The sequence below is a fragment of the Trichomycterus rosablanca genome, chromosome 18, assembly GCF_030014385.1.
Source record: "Trichomycterus rosablanca isolate fTriRos1 chromosome 18, fTriRos1.hap1, whole genome shotgun sequence".
Classification (NCBI taxonomy): Eukaryota; Metazoa; Chordata; class Actinopteri; order Siluriformes; family Trichomycteridae; genus Trichomycterus; species Trichomycterus rosablanca.
Window position 1 is genome coordinate 26502558 of NC_086005.1, and position 19524 is coordinate 26522081.

General features: G+C 40.8%; 3 protein-coding genes across 3 annotated transcripts in view; 2 read left to right on the forward strand and 1 right to left on the reverse strand.

Annotated features, from left to right (window-relative positions):
• Positions 1 to 1574: 1574 nt before the first annotated feature.
• tiprl (TIP41, TOR signaling pathway regulator-like (S. cerevisiae)) lies at positions 1575 to 7248 on the forward strand. The gene is made up of 8 exons (XM_063014174.1): positions 1575 to 1654; positions 2921 to 3057; positions 3518 to 3697; positions 3781 to 3877; positions 3963 to 4094; positions 6255 to 6350; positions 6528 to 6590; positions 6729 to 7248. The coding sequence occupies exons 2-8, from the start codon at positions 2948 to 2950 to the stop codon at positions 6849 to 6851; spliced, it is 801 nt and encodes a 266-aa protein (XP_062870244.1). The 5' UTR covers positions 1575 to 1654; positions 2921 to 2947; the 3' UTR covers positions 6852 to 7248.
• A 1521-nt stretch (positions 7249 to 8769) lies between these two features.
• On the forward strand, positions 8770 to 15601 carry riox2 (ribosomal oxygenase 2). Its single transcript, XM_063014003.1, has 10 exons — positions 8770 to 8814; positions 10526 to 10968; positions 11062 to 11181; positions 11298 to 11426; positions 11944 to 12047; positions 12125 to 12227; positions 12559 to 12727; positions 13239 to 13327; positions 14499 to 14645; positions 15343 to 15601. The coding sequence occupies exons 2-10, from the start codon at positions 10528 to 10530 to the stop codon at positions 15493 to 15495; spliced, it is 1455 nt and encodes a 484-aa protein (XP_062870073.1). The 5' UTR covers positions 8770 to 8814; positions 10526 to 10527; the 3' UTR covers positions 15496 to 15601.
• A 911-nt stretch (positions 15602 to 16512) lies between these two features.
• LOC134332262 (uncharacterized) overlaps positions 16513 to 19524 on the reverse strand; it is a 38220-nt gene continuing 35208 nt past the window's right edge. Inside the window, exon 22 of the mRNA XM_063013822.1 lies at positions 16513 to 19271. Within this exon, the coding sequence (XP_062869892.1) occupies positions 19180 to 19271 (92 nt within the window). The 3' untranslated portion in view covers positions 16513 to 19179. The remainder of the gene's footprint in view (positions 19272 to 19524) is intronic.

Below are 19524 nucleotides of genomic sequence, written 5' to 3' on the forward strand. Positions count from 1 at the left end.
TTATTTAAATATGATCTGCTTTGGAATAGTATCATTGGATAATCTGCTTCATATTATACACTGATGAGCCAATCATTGGAACCATTTTGGAGAAACTTCAAGCAATAACCTTTTGGTCTTTATTAATATAATACAATGTTATATTCAGTCATGTTATTTTATATATTTGAATAATAAAAAGAATATTTTTATAACTACTGTTAACAGTTTACAATTTACAGGTCAAAGTTATACGTGGTGGTTACGTGGTGGTCGCTGGTTTAAGCCCCACCACTGCCAGGTTGCTGCTGTTGGGCCTTGAGCAAGGCCCTTAACTCTCAGTTGCTCAGACTGTATACTGTAACTGTAATGTAAGTCGCTTTGGATAAAGGTGTCTGCTAAATGCCAAAAATGTAAGTGTACTTCAAATTGTGGTCTGACGCATCCTGTTTACTTTAATAATTCTTAAGATGTGTCTAGAACTTTAGTCACATATCTGAATGATTGTAGTAAAAAAAATTATTTTGAATGATTGTAGTAAAAAAAAAAGTTTTGCATCCAAACAAGGTCAGGAAGGTAAGAAAAAACCCAACACACTCCAAATGTCCAAGATGCAAATGTTTTCTGAATAAAATGGAGAAACTGTTAGGTGGACACCAATCTCTTCAGCGCTTTATACATTTGTCTTTTAATGCAAAGTGGCAGCTGCTACGTAAACTGCATAAGACAACCCGCTTAAAGTTTTCTAAATGGCATAGAAAGGACTCTGGCAAAATGATCTTGTCTGATGGCATGAAAATCAAACTCTTTGAGCAGAACATCAAGCACTGTCAGGTGACAAACATGGTGGTTGCAGCACCATGCTATTAAGGTGCTTCTCAGTGGCATAGACATGGAGACTGGTAAAAACTAGGAGATGGGTAAATTCAGCCAAATAATGAAACATTCTTAAAGAAAACCTCTTCTTGTGCACACACAAACTTAAACTGAGGCAACAGATCATCTTTCATGAGCGAAAACAGACTTAAACCCCATCGAACATCTTTGGAGGGACCTGAAGATGGCAGCTCACAGATAGATGCTTGCCATCAAATGTGATGGTGCTTGAAAGGTAGATGCTAGATGAGTTACAGGAAGATTCAAGATTAGATTTCAAAAGCAATTTCAAAGCAATAAAAACAGTGCAGTTGTAGCCTAGTGGTTAAGGTACTGAACTAGTAACCAAAAGGTCGCTGGTTCAAGCCCCACCACTGCCAGATTGCCACTGATGGGTCCATGAGCAAGGCCCTTAACCCTCAATTGCTTAGACAATATATTGTCACGGTACAGTAAGTCACTTTGGATAAAAGTGTCTGTTAAATGCTGATAATGTAAATGAATACAGATCAGATAAATCCACTATATAAAAGTAAATACTCTTTGCCGCTGTCGTGCCCAAATTTTACAAAATATGTAAGTACAAATATGTCACGACAAAACATCATGCTAAATACTTGGATAAGTAGTTGTGATAAATCTCCTTAATCGACTTATATTACAATATTGCGCTTAAAAATCGTGATTATTGTCACAGATATTATCGTTTTGCTTTTGGTGGAACCGTTAAACTCTTAACTGCGGTTCAGGTTTCTTGTGGGAAACATTTTGCTGTGGCACTCATGTTTACGGACGGCAGGTAGAGTTTGTACTATTAAATATAATATTTAGCGAATTAATTAATTGGTTCATATGGTATGTTTTTGCCTTATTATAATTATGTCTTTATGAACTAGCTAAATAATCTATAAATTTAAAAACTGTCGGTAGCACTGCAGGTTTTAGCGCTGCACTTAGCATCCAGGCTATGTGTTATTCACTTATGTCCAGCAGCCTGTCAAACGCCTCACAGTTTCATTTATGTTTTATATTATAAACTATAACAGTGAATAGTACTAAATACATACTAATAGATTGTATAATGTTATTTGTAAATGTGAAATAAAGTGCGAACTAGTTAGATGTATTTTGTAAACATAAAACTGTCAGTACATGATGGTATAGAAAGGGCACAGTGTTACGTACAGTTTGATTTATTATTAATATTTTATATTTAGCTCTTTTGTCCAAGAGCTTAAAGTTTACGATTTGGGGGGCGTTTAAATATACAGAAATCAAATACAAATACAGACAGATCGTTTTGTAAATTAGTTATAATGTATTTCTGTAAATCAGCATCAGCATATGAACTAAAGGCTGGTCATTTCTGTAAATTAATGTAATAATGTAAAGTAATAAAATAAATGTCATTTCTTTAAGCACTTGAAGGTGGCATAGACCTTAATTAGATTTATTTTAAATAAAAGCTTTCATCTGCAGGGTGGGGTGGCTTGGTGGGTAGCACTGTTGCCTCACAGCAAGAAGGTCTGCATGGGTTTCCTCCAGGAGCTTCGGTTTCCTCCCACAGTCCAAAAACATTCAAAAATGATTATGATTAGTGTGACGCTTCAGATATAGAGATTAGGACGGGTCTTAAGTGCTCTTTATTCCCCTGTTTGGTCAAATTTGACCAGTAATACTCACTACAAAAGCCAGCATGCACTGACTGACTTGCTGTGAAGAAAAATAAATACTTATGACATCAAATACATGCTTTTGCATTTCCAATTATTTCTGTTTTATGTAGACTCAAAGGTAAATACTGGAACCTCTCATGTTATGTTTGTTCGTTTATTATGACAGGTTAAATGCTTTAATTCTTCCTATCACTGTAAAAGCCTAAAAATGTACCTTTAGTATTTTGTCACATAGCAATATTTGGCACAGAGCAAAGGGGCCTCAATTTGTGTTTATTCCTGGTAGCTGTATGTTAGGTGACGTGTTGCTCTGATATAGCAGATTTTTATATATTTTTGTGTAAGGATGACAGTGCATGCAGTAATCGTAATCATGTTGTCTTTAACAGAGCGGCTGCAATAGAACATCTGCAGCAATGTCCACCATATCTCACGGTTTTAAAAGCAGCAAGCAAGACTTCACGTTTGGACCATGGAAAGTCACCACGGCAAGAACCCATATAATGAAATCGAAAGATATCGAGCGGTGAGTAATTTAAACCTGATTTAAATGTATGAACGTAAACACCCTATGAAATCTATTTTTATCACGCTTGAGAATTTACAATAAGTCCTCTTCATGTCCTATTTTTTTTACCTTTTATATAAAGAGAATTACAATGGAATAATAATTGTAAAATATGTTTTATTGTAGAAAGAAGTCACATATAGCAGCACAGAGCTGAAGAATGCTAATTACTGTAGCCTGGCTATATAGAAAGCACTTTAAAACTTTGTGTACTTAATAAAAAGAGCTTAAAATAAATTAGAATTTGTGTTGTTAGAGTTTTGGGGCAGTTATTAGTGATAATAATTTTTGCAGTGTGTTGTTCTAAAAAAAGACATTTAAATAGTTTATAAATGCTCAAATCATCCACTGAATCTGGAAGGATTATAATAAATAAATTTTTCATAAGCATTTTTTATTACTATTATTTATTGTGAAGGTTAGCAGAGGAGATGCACATGCCCAGTCTCCCGGAGATGCTTTTCGGGGACAACGTTCTTCGCATTCAGCACACCGATGGGTTCGGCATCGAGTTCAACGCCATCGATGCTCTCAGGCGTGTGAACAACATACAGGACTCTGTGAAAGTGGCCTGCGCCCAGGAGTGGCAGGAGAGCAGGTCAGTGTCGCATGTGATAATGAGGAGTGAAATATGCTGTGATTTCGTATGTTTTTGGTGGCACGCTGTTTCTTTTCGTGTAGAGCTGATTCTGAGCACAAGGAGGTGGTCAAGCGCTATGACTGGACTTACACTACAGATTACAGAGGGACGTTACTCGGCGAGGACCTTCAGATAAATGTAATTCAGCACAGTGGTGTAAAACTTGTTGTTTTGTCTTGATAAGTCATTTACCTGCGTACTTAATCTGTGCTCCGTTACTCAGGTGTCTCCCACCACAGAGCGAATAGACCTGGAGAAACTGAAAGCTCGAGAGCAGATCATGTTCTTCGAGGACGTCTTGCTGTTTGAGGACGAGCTCCACGATCACGGTGTATCCATGATCAGTGTGAAAATTGTAAGTGATGTCAGAATTAACCTGCAGCCACACCAGAAATTTGCTATAAACACGGTGCTGCATAGGGCGTACGAGGCTTACCTTCAGGTCTGGACATTTCAGGCTAAAGATGAGGTATTGCCTAGTTCACACTACATGATTTTTGCCCTGATTTTCCCTCGCTGACTGGTCAGTACTCGATTTGCCGGCTCGGGAGCAACTCGGCGTTTACTCGGCGATCGAAACTCGGCCCTCAATCGCTATGTGTGAACTACTCAACAACTCGATCCCAGCGGCTCGAAGAGCATGTCAAATATCTGGATCTGAGTTGCCCGACTGGCAATGAGTGCTATGTCGAACAGCCAATGAGAACGCAAGATACGGTGTGAGGGGAAACACAGGGGAGGAGATGTAAAAAGGTGGGACAGGGGCGTAATATAGTTTATATCAGAATACATCAGCACACACACAAGTTTTACAGTATTTCTGACCTGATCGTTCTCCACAAAACACCAACGTTGCATTACAAAAAATGTTTATTAACCTCCAACTCACTATAGAACAATCCATGCTGTTCCTATTTTTTCTACTTGATTTTACGCTGCACATCAGCGCACAAACGCTCGCTACTTGTTGACGTGCATTTTTGGACGTGATATCATTAAACCCCTCGTCACTTCTCGCGTTTGTTTTCATGACAAAACGTACAGGGGTTGGACAAAATAACTGAAACACCTGGTTTTAGACCACAATAATTTATTAGTATGGTGTAGGGCCTCCTTTTGCGGCCAATACAGCGTCAATTCGTCTTGGAAATGACATATACAAGTCCTGCACAGTGGTCAGAGGGATTTTAAGCCATTCTTCTTGCAGGATAGTGGCTAGGTCACTACGTGATGCTGGTGGAGGAAAACGTTTCCTGACTCGCTTCTCCAAAACACCCCAAAGTGGCTCAATAATATTTAGATCTGGTGACTGTGCAGGCCATGGGAGATGTTCAACTTCACTTTCATGTTCATCAAACCAATCTTTCACCAGTCTTGCTGTGTGTATTGGTGCATTGTCATCCTGATACACGGCACCGCCATTGGATGCACATAGTCCTCCAGAATGGTTCGGTAGTCCTTGGCAGTGACGCGCCCATCTAGCACAAGTATTGGGCCAAGGGAATGCCATGATATGGCAGCCCAAACCATCACTGATTCACCCCCATGCTTCACTCTGGGCATGCAACAGTCTGGGTGGTACGCTTCTTTGGGGCTTCTCCACACCGTAACTCTCCTGGATGTGGGGAAAACAGTAAAGGTGGACTCATCAGAGAACAATACATGTTTCACATTGTCCACAGCCCAAGATTTGCGCTCCTTGCACCATTGAAACCGACGTTTGGCATCGGCACGAGTGACCAAAGGTTTGGCTATAGCAGCCCGGCCGTGTATATCGACCCTGTGGAGCTCCCGACGGACAGTTCTGGTGGAAACAGGAGAGTTGAGGTGCACATTTAATTCTGCCGTGATTTGGGCAGCCGTGGTTTTATGTTTTTTGGATACAATCCGGGTTAGCACCCGAACATCCCTTTCAGACAGCTTCCTCTTGCGTCCACAGTTAATCCTGTCGGATGTGGTTTGTCCTTCTTGGTGGTATGCTGACATTACCCTGGATACCGTGGCTCTTGATACATCACAAAGACTTGCTGTCTTGGTCACAGATGCGCCAGCAAGACGTGCACCAACAATTTGTCCTCTTTTGAACTCTGGTATGTCACCCATAATGTTGTGTGCATTGCAATATTTTGAGCAAAACTGTGCTCTTACCCTGCTAATTGAACCTTCACACTCTGCTCTTACTGGTGCAATGTGCAATTAATGAAGATTGGCCACCAGACTGGTCCAATTTAGCCATGAAACCTCCCACACTAAAATGACAGGTGTTTCAGTTATTTTGTCCAACCCCTGTAGTTTGGGAGACCAGAGAAGCTCGCCTGCGATTCCAGTTGGTGATAGATGGTGTAGTGTGAAACCCCCAGTCGTTGATCAGCCGTGTAGTGTGAAATACACACCGACTTGAAAGACTCCCGATTACAAGAGATCCAGTCGTGTAGTGTGAACTGTACAGCGGCCCGACGACTTGGAAAGTCGTGTAGTGTGAACTTGGCATAACACGCTGTCCGTGTTGTTACAGAGAGTGATGCCCACCAGCTTCTTCGTGCTGCTGCGCTTCTTCCTGAGGGTAGACGGAGTGCTGATCCGGATTAACGACACACGGCTCTACCACGAGGCAAGTGAAGCTCTTCAACCCACAGAATCTCTGAATACATCTACAAAATATTGGTTTTTATTTGGCATCAACTTTAAAAATCTGTGCTTTTAACATAGCAGAATAAAGATAGTAACAGAAATTGAAAAGCATTGAACTGATACGGTTTAATGTGAAATGTTAATGACTCGTCTGCAGGCTAAAAAAAACTACATGCTGAGAGAGTTCAGCTCCAGAGAAAGCAAAGTATCAGCTCTACAGGTGATTCATTTTCTTTCTTTTGGTATTAACTAAACATAGCAGAAGTTACTTAATTTTTAAGGATCAGCGTTGCTTCCTGAAGCCTCTATTGAGGTTTTATTCTGATTAAAATCACTTTTACTTCTCGTCTCTTTGCAGCATGTTCCTCCTCCCTTGTACACAGACCCTAATGAGATCGCCCAGTACTTACCGCTCACGATCACAGAGTGTGAGAAGCTTGGATTTCCAGAACCACCACCATCAACAGACTCTTCAAAGTGACACAAACACACACACACACACACATTACACAATAAAACTGCAGCGTTGGTCTCGGATCAGTCGTTTTATCAGAAAGGCAGATTCAGCTGTATGAACGGTGACGGTTGAACCCATCGGGATCGGGATTGGAGACGTTTGATGCCTGTGAACCCCGAACTGTGCACTGATGAGCTATACGGCAGCATCTTGCTATAAGCCGACTTTAAAGACTTACGGTCCGAGTCTGTATGCGACACAGTTCGTAATGTAACTGAAATGTTAGTAATTGATGGTGATTCTGCATTTTTTTAATAAACTAGAGGATGAGTTTTGTTGTATAAATGGAATAACAGGTATAGAGCGTAATGGAAAATTAGATGAAATAATTGATGAGTTATTAAAAGTATGTGTTTGTAAACTGGCTCTGTTTTTTTTAATATCGATCAGTGTTTTTTGAACTGGTTCAGTAACACTGGAGGGTTCTCTACTGGTGAAAATGTGTTGAGTTTATTGTAAGAATGGTTTAAAATGTGTTATTTTTCACCTGTAAGTTGCAAAATCTACAGAAAGCACAAAGGGATTTTTTTTAAACTGGGTAAAAAGCAGTCTAACACTAATAAGTTCACCACTATGAAAAAGAGTTCAAGCTTCTGAGTTTTGAGTCATCAGAATCCACCTCTTCTTAGTGGAAACAAACAAACGGTAACTTTATGCTTGTTTGGGGGAGTGGGTGCTAGTCTGGGGCCCTCCATGGCCAGCATGTGGGTGGTGCAAGCAGCAGACAAATTGTAGTGGGAAACTGAAATATTTATTTCATTTATTAGGATTTTGACGTCCTGTTTTACACACTTTGGTTACACTCATGACAGGACAGAGGATTACTGGTTACACAAGATTCATCAGTTCAGGTTTAATATAAAACAAATTAACCACCTCACTTGCACGTCTTTGGACTGTGGGAGGAAACTGGAGCTCCCGGAGGAAACCCACACAGACAGGGAGAGAACATGCAAACTCCACACAGAAAGGACCCAGTCCACCCCACCTGAAAATTGAAACCAGGACCTTCTTGCTGTGAGGCGACTGCTACCCAACGAGCCACCCGGAAACGAAAATCAACTAATCTATGAGATAAATGAGGAAAATGCAAAATAAATACATTATATTTACTGCTTTGCTAAATTGTGAAGGTATAAAAAATAACAACCTGCTGCTGTAGTTCAGTTATGAACCACCAGAGCCAAAATACTACCAAATGAACCTTTCAACTACTTTAATATTATGTTACAGTATTTTTCTGAGGGTCACATCACTTAGTGATGGTTAACAGGGTAAACTAACTTGTGCCAAGTCTAACAAGAGCATTCTAGTACTTAAATCTTCATTGTTCTTTTGTTAAGGTCACTTGAACATATTTAATACGAGTGTTAGTCATTTTTTATATTTATTTCTGTGGGACAAAAAGGGGCGGCACGGTGGCTAAGTGGGTAGCACTGTCGCCTCACAGCGTGAAGGTCCTGGGTTCGATCCCCAGGTGGGGCGGTCTGGGTCCTTTCTATGTGCATGTCCTCCCCGTGTCTGTGTGGGTTTACTGCTGGTGCTCCGGTTTCCTCCTACAGTCCAAAGACGTGCAAGTGAGGTAAATTGGAGATACAAAATTGTCCATGACTGTGTTCGATATAAACTTGTGAACTGATGAATCTTGTGTAATGAGTAACTACTGTTTCTGTCATTAATGTAACCAAAAGTGTAAAACATGACGTTAAAATCCTAATAAACAAACAAACAAACTGTGGGATAAATATCGTTAGTGTGTGGGAATACATTTGACTAACTTTGCGAAACAGCGCCACCTAGCGTCCTGTGATTTTTATTACACCTAATAGCCACTACAGTGTGGAACCTCAGTACAGAGACACGTGTTTAAAGTCGGACTTGCAGCGGTGATATTACAGGGTTTCCACGTGGGATCGTCCTCAGTACAGTAAGTATAACATGTTATTATCACATGTTGATGTATTACTGTGATTAGTGACAGTTTGCTTTGCGTTTTAGTAAGTTAGTCTGTATCTAGCAGCAGTGAACACATCAGTGAAACTGATCTTGTGATCTTGAAGATCATCAGAAAGAATTGTGCCACACCACATGGCCAAAATCACGTAAACACCCCTTTGATTAGTGGGTTTAGGTATGTAGCTCTCCACAGACTAAGACAAACACTGACCGTAACTGACCATAGGTTGTACCCCAGATCTTGGCGACTGTTCTGTGAGGTGGAAACATCTAGCAGCAGCAACAGCTCAGCTCAGCTCAGCTCAGCCACAGTCTCTGGAAGCAGCACCAGTAGAAGAAACTGTCTGTGTGAGCTTTTTGAACTGGGTTTCCATGATCAACAGATACACACAAGCCACAGATGACCATGCGCAATGTCAGTGATCAGTTTGAGCATTTTAAAGCACAATCCTGTAGGACTCTTGAGTGCCATAAAAGAACACATCAAATGTGAGTTACAGTGTAAATAAAATGTCATCCCAGCCAACCTGACTACAATAATTAACTAATGTTTTTGGGCAGTTGTAGCCTAGTGGTTAAGGTGCTGGACTAGTAATCAAACGGTCGCTGGTTCAAGCCACACCACTGCCTGGTTGCAAACTGTTGGGCCTTTGAGCAAGGTCCTTAACCCTCAATTGCTTAGACAATATACTGTCACAGTACTGTAAGTCACTTTGGATAAAACCCTTGGAACTTACCTTTCTCTTGTAGATGTAAAGGTTAGTATTTTATTGCGCTGCTGGTCTTTTGACAGGTTTGTCGCTGCTACAAGCACAAACAGTTTATTAGTATTTTAATGGGTTTTAATAAGGAATAATTTCAAAAGTGTGTGAATAAAGGATCTACAAACATGCTTGATTTAGCAGCAGCCTGTCTTAAGTCTTACACCCCTGCTTGTTTATGTTTAAATGGAGCATTGCAATAGAAATAAGGATTCGACTCCGGAGTGGAGCAGAGAAAAATATTAACCCTGGTGCCCAGACCCTGTTCTTGAGTGCTGATAGTAGTACCATAAGCTATATGTGGCCATAAGCTGGTTGCTTGTGTCCTGAAAGGTATGACAGTCTTGACTTTGGTCAATCTTCATCATTTGTGATCCCATATTATTGGAAGCTTGTTGATTTAGGACAGTTGTAGCCTAATGGTTAAGGTACTGGACTAGTACTCGAAAGGTCGCTGGTTCAAGCCTTACCACTACCAGGTTGCCACTGTTGGGCCCTTGAACAAGGCCCTTAACTCTCAATTGCTTAGACTGTATACTGTCACAGTACTGTAAGTCGCTTTGGATGAAAGCAGCTGCGAAATGCTGAAAATGTGAAATGTAATTGATTTGCCTTATGGCACGGAACATGAATGCACTGGAACTTAAAATGAAGTGAGATATTCTAGACATTCCTGGTAAAATAGGCATAGCTGAATTTAATTTTTGATTTGAAACACTTTCCCCTGCCTTCAAGTAAAATGTTAATGGATTGTCTTGCATCGATTGATCTTTTCTTTGTGTTATAGCTACACAGAAATGTAAAAATGTAAATATTGACAAAAATGTAAATACTGTTGTGGCTGGTTGATTCTTTGGTACTCCCTGGAGGGACTGAAGTATAACATTTTGGCTAAACGCAGTGTTATTGTGTCTCACACAGCCATGCCAAAAAAAGGCAGAACCGCAGTGAACGATCATGAGAAGCAGAAGGACACGGCGGTACCAGCTAAGCAGAGAAAGAAGGATGATATCAGCCCACGTTCTCCGCTGTGCTTCGACTCTCCAGCCAGTCTGTTCCAGAGTCTGATCTCTCCCGTGCAGGCGGACGAGTTCTTCCGTGATTACTGGGAGAAGAAGCCACTACACCTGCAGAGATCAGATCCAGATATCGCTTCATACTATCAGTCACTTTTTCAGCTGTCTGATCTTAAACAGCTGTGCGCTCAGGGCCTGGAGTACACCCGAGACCTGAACGCGGTCTGCTGTAAAGACGGCGCCAAGTCGGTCATGAACAATGAAGGAAAGGTTAAATACACTCAGCTGAAAAAGCAGTTTGATCAAAAGAAGGCCACCATACAGTTTCACCAGCCGCAGAGATTTAAGGTAAGCCGGGGTTTGGCTGATGTAAGTTAAGTAGAAGTGAAAGTGCATGTGCATTAAATGTAAAGACATCTTGTGATGTGTGTGTGTGTTTAGGATGAGCTGTGGCGTATACAGGAGCGTTTGGAGTCTTTCTTCGGGGCGCTGGTAGGCTCCAACGTCTACATCACACCTGAAAAATCTCAGGGTCTGCCTCCCCACTATGACGACGTGGAGGTAACCATAAGCACCCGGGGTTTTAGCATTTTTTAAGTACAGATAAATTATTAATTATTTTTTGCTGCATTTTGTGGAAATCCTGTCAGTCGGCGTGTATGTGTTTGCTGGTGTAGGTGTTTATCCTGCAGCTCGAGGGTCAGAAGCACTGGAGACTTTATGAGCCCACTGTCCCATTGGCACGAGAATACAGCGTGGAGCCTGAGGAGCGCATTGGAAAGCCCACTCATGACATCTTACTTAAGGTAACCTCTACAAGGGCAAATGCCAACCAGCCAACCCCGACAGCACGGTGAAAATTAAACAGATATATACTGTGGTCTTATTCAGTACTATTTGTTTATTATAAGTTGTCCAAAATGAGTCACTCTTCCTATAATACTACACTATGTGACCAAAAGTATGTGGACAACTAACCATCCCTTTGTGATCCATGTTATAAAGGCTACTTGTAGCCTGATAATGTGCTGTGTTGTTTTAGCTGTATGCTTTGGGTCGTTGTTCTGTTGAAAGTTTTGGCTTTCCAGACCTATCCAGTTCTGTCCATTCAAATTGCAAAACTGTTGGACTCCAGTTGAGTTCTAGATAATCTCAAGAATAATAAATGTAAAAGAGATTTTATATTTGGATTTTTAATGGATTAATATCAGCCTTTTCTCTTATTTAAAGATGTTAATAGTTAATAGATTTTTAATGATGTCTGTGTTAAATTTGAACTCGAGTTTGATTGTTTTTTTGTCTCTTACTTGTACGTGTGTGCAGGCCGGTGATCTGCTGTACTTTCCCAGAGGAACTATCCACCAAGCCGACACCCCTGCAGGAGTAACACACTCCACACACCTGACTCTCAGCACCTACCAGCACATGTACGTACACACGTACATACAATACGTGGTGTGAAAGTGTACTGCCAGTCTTAAAATTGTCTGTATTTGGTGTTCAGGTCGTTGGGAGACTTTGTGTTAGACGTGTTTCCCGGTTTGATGATGGACTCGATGAACAGTGATGTCAGTCTGCGTCGTGGTTTACCCAGAAACCTTCTCACTGTAAGCACAGTCACAGTTTTCTTCATTTCATCTCCTTTATGGTTGAAACAGCCACGGTAATTTAAATATCTACACGGATCTTAATATTTATCCACTTAATCAGGTGTTGAAATATTGCAGTGGTGAGTAGAGTAGTAGTAATTGTAGTTCTATTCTTAACAATAACAGCTAGTCTAGCAGTTCCTTAAGAAATATAGCATTTCTATGTACTTTGGGTCGCAAATTTGTCTCTTATTACACTCAACAATCATTAAACCAGTCATGCTGGAACAGGAAAGGGAATTTTCCAAAGAAATAGGAATCAATTTGTTTGTGTGTGTGTGTTTGTTAGTCTGTAAGCACGAGTTCAGACGTAAGGAAGCAGGTTTGTGCGTTTCTGAGGGCACAAGCCGAGCGCTTGGAGCAGGACGGTCAGGATCTTCGTTCCTGTGAAATGAAGAGAGATTTTATCACCAACAGACTCCCTCCGTACCGGCTACAGGAGGAGGATCTTTCTCCAGGTCAGCCAGTGTGTGTGTGATCTGTATTATAAACCACATTGATAGCTGATAATCGACTACAGCTGGTGTCCATTTAACACTATATAGACAGTACTGGGACACACTGTTGTAATAAATGGTGGGTGCACACGTGTATTTGTGGGCTCTGATTATCTCCGTACCTTGGACCAGTGTCAGTGGGATCTCACCATGGCTGCTTGTGAGCACTTTGATGTTTTAGAAATACCTTCACCCAGTCGTCTGGCCACCACAAAATTGTCCTCGTCGAAGTCATTCATGTTGCTTAGATCTTCTGCATCTGCTGCACATTGTTCTCATACATGTGTATCACAAGTAACTCAACATTTAATACATCCCTAACTGCAACACACATCCAGCCGCTACGATGCCGAACCCAAATAATGAACGTCTTTTATATATCTAATTTCTGAAGCCACGAGTAACCAGAAAGTGAAAAGCCTACACATTTGGTGAATAGCTTGAACTGAAGTGCTGCTTTTATTTCTTGAAGTTGGGAAGTTGCCGGGGCTGGAGGACTCGGTGTGTGTCCGGTTCAGAGAGCACATTGTTCTCATACAGGAGCCCAGTTCAGAAAACATGGTGAGTTTTCCAATATAGAAAAGTGATGGGTGGGTGTATGGTAATGGCGCATTGACTAAGCGTTTAAAAGTATTTGGACACCCCTCCTAATGAGTCAGTTCGGGTGTTTTAGTGATGTATAAATAAGTAGAAAAAAAATACTAGAAAAAAAAAAAAAAAAGAAACACATTCACACTGTTGATGTCAAACTCATTTTCAGCTAGTGCCACATCTGCATCATGGTGGCCCTCAAAGGGCCGATTGTATCGTATCCTGCTGTGATTGCAGTCTGCCTTTAAAGTCTTGGACAATTTGTTGTTTTTTTTGGAGGCTAAATTCTGTTTGGTCTCAAAATGTCAAATTGGGACACTTTGCGGGTCACAAAATCGGCATGCATTGTGGCAGATGTAGTTTATGTACGATTTCACAGTGTTTTATAACAATCATACGTCTTTTAAGCTCTCTCGGGCCACATAAAATGACGTGGCGGGATATGGCGCAATATAGAACATCTTTCCAGAGAAGTGGCCTCTGTTATAGCTGCAAAAAGGGGTAAACTTTATATTAATGCCCGTGGTTTTGATAGGCAATGGGCAATGTTATAGCTGTAAAAAGGGGTAAACTTTATATTAATGCCCGTAATTTTGATAGGCAATGGGCAATGGGCAATGGGATATGGCGCAATATAGAACATCTTTCCAGAGAAGTGGCCTCTGTTATAGCTGCAAAAAGGGGTAAACTTTATATTAATGCCCGTAATTTTGATAGGCAATGGGCAATGTCTAACAAGCTCATAGTGGGGTGTCCGCATATTTTTAGTCATATAGATGTTAACTGGTACATGTTTTGAAATACGTTTTCTAAATTAAGGCAATAATTTAATTAATTTAATAACCACCTCCAAAATGACTGCTGAATACCTTAAATGTGAATAAAATGCAAACATTTTTATTCAAAGCACCTTAATATTGTGACCATTTTCAGTCCAAGCAATTTAGGATTAAAGGATTTGCTCAGGGGTCCAACAGTGGCAGCAATATTTTGTACATTTTGGTCTGAATATTAGAATTTACAATTCATAAAAGCCTGAACTGAATTGTATTTTGATGCTTTAGGCACATTGCCGATATCTTTCTAATTTATTTCTATAGAAACAGGTTCCAGGTGTGATTGTGTGATTGTTCTTTTTCAGGATGAAGCCACCAAGTTAGCCGTGTTCGTCTTACACTCTTTAAGGAACAAGAGGGAAACTCACATGATGGGGGCTCGAGATGAACACGATGACTGTAGTGGTTGTGACGATGAAGAATGTGAATCAGAAGAGGAACCGACAGCACAGGTGAACATGCGTGCGCCTTCATGAACTTGCTTGCTGTGTTTTACCAACAGTGTCATTTAAATTTAAGCTTTGTGTCAGTGCTGCAGTTTAGTGTAATAATAGCAGTCAGAAAGGTAGTGTCCCAGACTTTTAAAAAGTAAAATCAGTGCATATTTTAAGTATTAGACAGTCCAGACTCCTTCACAGTGCTCTAACATAAATGATCATGCCAGGCTCTCTCTGTTAAAAACCTCAAATAATTAAGTGCTAAATTTAGGGTGACTTGCTATAAATAGATCATTCTTTGCCTTATAGAGATAATTAAGTTTCTTCATAATTTATACTAGTACAAATAATTATTTTTGTGCAATTGAAATAGGGGTGTTTTTGTTCTTTTACAATGAATAAGCGTTGCTGCGGTTATAATTAGTGTGGATGCAGCATACAGTCCTGACTAGGTGTCACACGTGAGTGTAGGCAATTCTATACTGCTATTCTATATAATGTTTTTACATGACCCAGGGAACACAAAAATGCATTTCACTTTCTCTGCTCTGTACAATCTGGTCCCACTGTGGTTTACAAGATGTAACATGAAGCCTCCACAAGGGGGCGTTAACGTACAAGTTTATTTTATTATTATTGTTGTTTGAAAAACCCTGCTGTAACACATACATACCAGTTCTAAATGGATATATTCCCACATTTTCTTGTTTAGGGTCTGGAGTTTCCTCTATCGTACCTTCCTGCTCTGCAGCAGCTCCTGAGTGGAGAGCGCCTCCATGTGGCTGATCTGCCAATGCAAGAGGACGCTGATAAACTGGGCCTGGTGCTGGGGCTCTGGACACAAGGACTGCTGCAAGCCTGCTAACAGTCTGCTTTCTCATTCAACTTAATACAGACTCGAACATGAATAGCCTTCTGTGTATTATGTGGACTTAAAATACAGACAACCTTATTAAAATACATCTTTTGAAGTTTTGTGTGGTGTTTTCTTGCAGTTTTTGAACCCGGTTTAGTCATTTCCAGCTAAATGTCCAACAATCACACTGGCTGAGAAGGGCTGGAGGCTACCATGGGTTCTTTTCAGCAAGTTTTGCCCACTATGACTATCACACTATGCCCTTATACTCCTCCACCACGGGCAGGAGGTGCTTCTCCATTTAGTGCTGCCTTTATCACCCAAGAATGATGGGGGTCCCTGCTGAGTCTGGTTCCTCTCAGGGTTTCTTCCTGTAATTTTAAGGGAGTTTTTCCTTGCCACTGTCGCCCTCGGCTTGCTCAACAGGGGTTTTTGGTCTGTTGGTCCTGGATTCTGTAAAGTTGCTTTGAGACAATGTTCATTGTAAAAAGTTCTATATAAATAAATTTGACTTGACTTATTTAGATGGTTTAGCTCCTTACCAGTCTCAGCAGTGCTCCATTAGTCTGCTGGACCACTTGTATTCCCCAGAGATTCATATTAAGCATCCTAATGTAAACCCTTAATTACCCAATACATGAACTAGTCAGAATGTCTCACAAATAATGTGCTTTTATTCTGTATAATTACTAAGCACCCACCCATTTGTTTGATGAAGGGCTAAGAACCTCATACCAGTACTTAAAATGTAAAGAAAGCTCCTGGCTTTCTGACATTTATTTTGGTTTGATAAAGCACAGGAGAGTATCTATAATGAATACAGCGTCACAGTGGATGCTTTCTCCTTGCATGGACATTGTGCTATTGTGTAATGACGGGACGTTGATTGAGGATCCTGTCAGTACCAGCGTGCAAACAGCGACTGCATAATGAACATCAGTGAGATGAATCCTCATCTGTTTCACTGGTGGTACAAAGCATTTGTTATTCACAGAGATGGACAGAACAGAAAACTATAGCATCAAATCATGTATTACATCTTTATTATATATAACAGAATTTAAAACATGATTGAACTGTACACAATACGTCACCTGCAGAGCTTTTAATACATAGATACATCTTTTCCTGAATATCATACAGTGTTCTGTGGTAAATCCAGTGTTCCGACGAGCTTATAAAAATCCTCGACACGACCTGATTGACAGCAGGTTTCTGTGTTTCTGTATTTGGCCTGCGTTCGTCTGAGTAAAGGGAGTTTTCAACATAAAAAAAACGTGACATCACTGGAGGCAGGAAGAGGGCCGCGGCTATTTCTGGTATCAGTGCGTGGGGGCGAGCTCTGGCCCTGCGAGAGAGCCGTTGCCGTTCAAGTGAGGAGCGGAGCTTGGTAGTGCAAATGTGCTTCGGAGAGTACATGGAAAAAAAAGCAAGCATTGAATTCATGCTCTTTGTATTGCCTCGTACAGCCGGTTTATCCTCAGATCGAGCTTGTGTGTGTTCAACCTCCTAATCCGTGTCCTCTTTAATAAAGGGAACCAAACCTCGGTCTACAGTGTGAACTGCACCGTGGTCAGTTCCGGAGGCCCACTGGCTTTGTTTTCTCTGCTTGTAACACAACTAATCCAGCGATAAATGAGTTGATAATTAGCATAATGGGCCGTCTGGACAGTCGAAATCTGAGAAAAGCCGCAGTCACACCAGGAATGTGTGGTGGAGAATTGTGGACAGACCCAGTTCTTTATTTTGTGCAGTGAGAAGTTTAGTCATGAATTAGCTTTAGCTGTGCCGAGGGCCGTCATGGTGACAGAAATAGCATCAATTATCAGAAACGATATTTAGCAACACATTAGGAACTAGGGATGTAACGATGCACCACAAGACAGTTAAAAATCGGTGCACATGTGCCACGATTCGAATCGGTTATTCACTTTAAACAGCAGAGGGCGCTGGCGCTATTAACCTCGCCTGGTTGACGTCACTACAGGGTTGCCAGGTTCGGAATTTTCCAGCCAAATTTAATTATGTGAGGATACTTCTCTACTCTTTATTTGTATTATTCATTTATTTATATAATGTTGGATTTGTTTTAAATTGATTTAGATTTTTACATACACAATAAGCATTATTTGGCATAGTTTGTACCTACCTCAGAAATAAAAGGACATTCACTACTTAGATAAATAAAAGATAAGCACAAATACAGTAATAAAAGGAAACTGTCATAATTTGTCTTTAATTCCATTTTGTTTAAAAAAATCGGGAACAAATCATATCGTGAACCCAGTATCATGAATCGTATTGCATCGTGGGTAGAGTGTATCGTTACATCCCTATTAGGAACATTTTACTACAAACTCTGACAGCCAGCATAGGGAGAACAGGGAGAATGTGACACTGAATGAAGTTCAGCAAGCGAACGTTGACTAAACTAGTGTTTGGTCTGAATGTGGGTATATTTTTTATTTACTAAAGTTAGCTGAATCTATTTTTTACACTCAGTAAGGTTAAACTGTTAATGTTCAGTCATCTGTGTGTATAGGAGACTTATAGGAGGCTTGTCAGCATTAAAATATGGATTATCATTATTGAATGATATGAACTGACAGCACTACAGAGCGAGTTTGAGAGTGAAGCTCTTATGCCTAGTTCACACTACATGATTTTTGCCCTGATTTTCGCTTGCCGATGGCGTTCACTCGGGGATCGAAACTCGGCTCTTGATCGCTATGTGTGAACTGTTCAACAACTCAATCTGAGCGACTCGCCGAACGCTTCAATATCTGGACCTGTCTGTGACTCAAAATCCTGTAGTATAAAAGGCATTGCAAGCAGGTTGCGAGTGGCAGCGAGTGCTATGTCGACCTACAGCCGATGAGAACGCAGGACACGGGGTGACAGGGGGACAGGGGCGTAATATAGTTTCTATCAGGATACATCGGCACACACAAGCTTTACAGTATTTGTGACCTTATCGTCTACGCCAAACCATAATACCAACGTAGCATTGCAACAATCCCTGCTGGCTGCGCATCCCAATCCCCTCGGATTCATTTATTTTTCCTACTTGCTTTTACGCTGCACATCAGCGCACAAACAACTTTATTCACTCGCTTCTTGTTGACGTGCATTTTTTGGACGTGGTATCATTAAACCCCTCGTCACTTCTCATGTGTGTTTTCATGACAAATCGTAGTTTGGGAGACCAGCCAGACTCATCTGATGGTAGATGGTGTACTGTGTGATCCACGACTCAAAAGACTCCCGATTGCATTAGATCCAGTTGTGTAGTGTGAACTGTACAGCGATCTGAACACCTTGAAAGTCGTGTAGTGTGAACTTGGCATAAGCTGACGTACTGCTCGATTTGTTGCGCCAAACAAATGCTAACACAAGCTGCTGTGCTATTAGTTGACGATGCAAACTGGTGGCTTAAAGTTCATTCAATTAGAACCTCACACCAACTGTAAAACATTTCACTGAAATGAACGAACTTTACTGAGGCGTGGTGTGACTGCGGCTTTAGACATCTTGGTTCCAGACACAAAAACCCAAAACTCCTGATTACAAGTTCAGTTCTCTTCTGAGCTCCGTTTTAAGAAACAGGGTTTTTTTTAAAGTCGGTTCCTCTTGTGGTGGTCGAAGGCAGTGCTGTTTATCCTGAAACTATCCATCAGTTCCTTTACCTCAGCATTACAGCAGCACCTCTACGTCCCAGAACTGAGTGGGGCTATCAGGACAGAACTCGTTCAGGATCAGGTGGTCCCTGTCTATTCCAATTCCACCTGAAACCACATCAGAACAGACTTCCATTAGGGTTTAAAATTGCTAATTAATTCAATGTAATTAAAATCAGTTATTATTTATCTAGCAAAGGAGCGAGAAATACTTTTTTTCTAGCTGATTTAGCCTTTTTAAAGAAATGTACCTGAAATATCATCTTAAAACAGAGAGAATCTGAGACACAGTACAAAGCTTCTACTTTTTTCTTGTTTTTGTTCCCCCTACACTTAGACATCACACGTACCTCTTTATTTA

Coding starts and splice junctions, on each gene's coding strand:
- riox2 (XM_063014003.1), top strand. CDS start 10,528: ATGCCAAAAAAAGGCAGAACCGCAGTGAACGATCATGAGAAGCAGAAG. Junction 11,182..11,297: donor CCCACTATGACGACGTGGAG/GTAACCATAAGC, acceptor TTGCTGGTGTAG/GTGTTTATCCTGCAGCTCGA. Junction 12,048..12,124: donor CTCAGCACCTACCAGCACAT/GTACGTACACAC, acceptor TTTGGTGTTCAG/GTCGTTGGGAGACTTTGTGT.
- tiprl (XM_063014174.1), top strand. CDS start 2,948: ATGTCCACCATATCTCACGGTTTTAAAAGCAGCAAGCAAGACTTCACG. Junction 3,058..3,517: donor AAATCGAAAGATATCGAGCG/GTGAGTAATTTA, acceptor TTTATTGTGAAG/GTTAGCAGAGGAGATGCACA. Junction 3,878..3,962: donor GCGAGGACCTTCAGATAAAT/GTAATTCAGCAC, acceptor TCCGTTACTCAG/GTGTCTCCCACCACAGAGCG.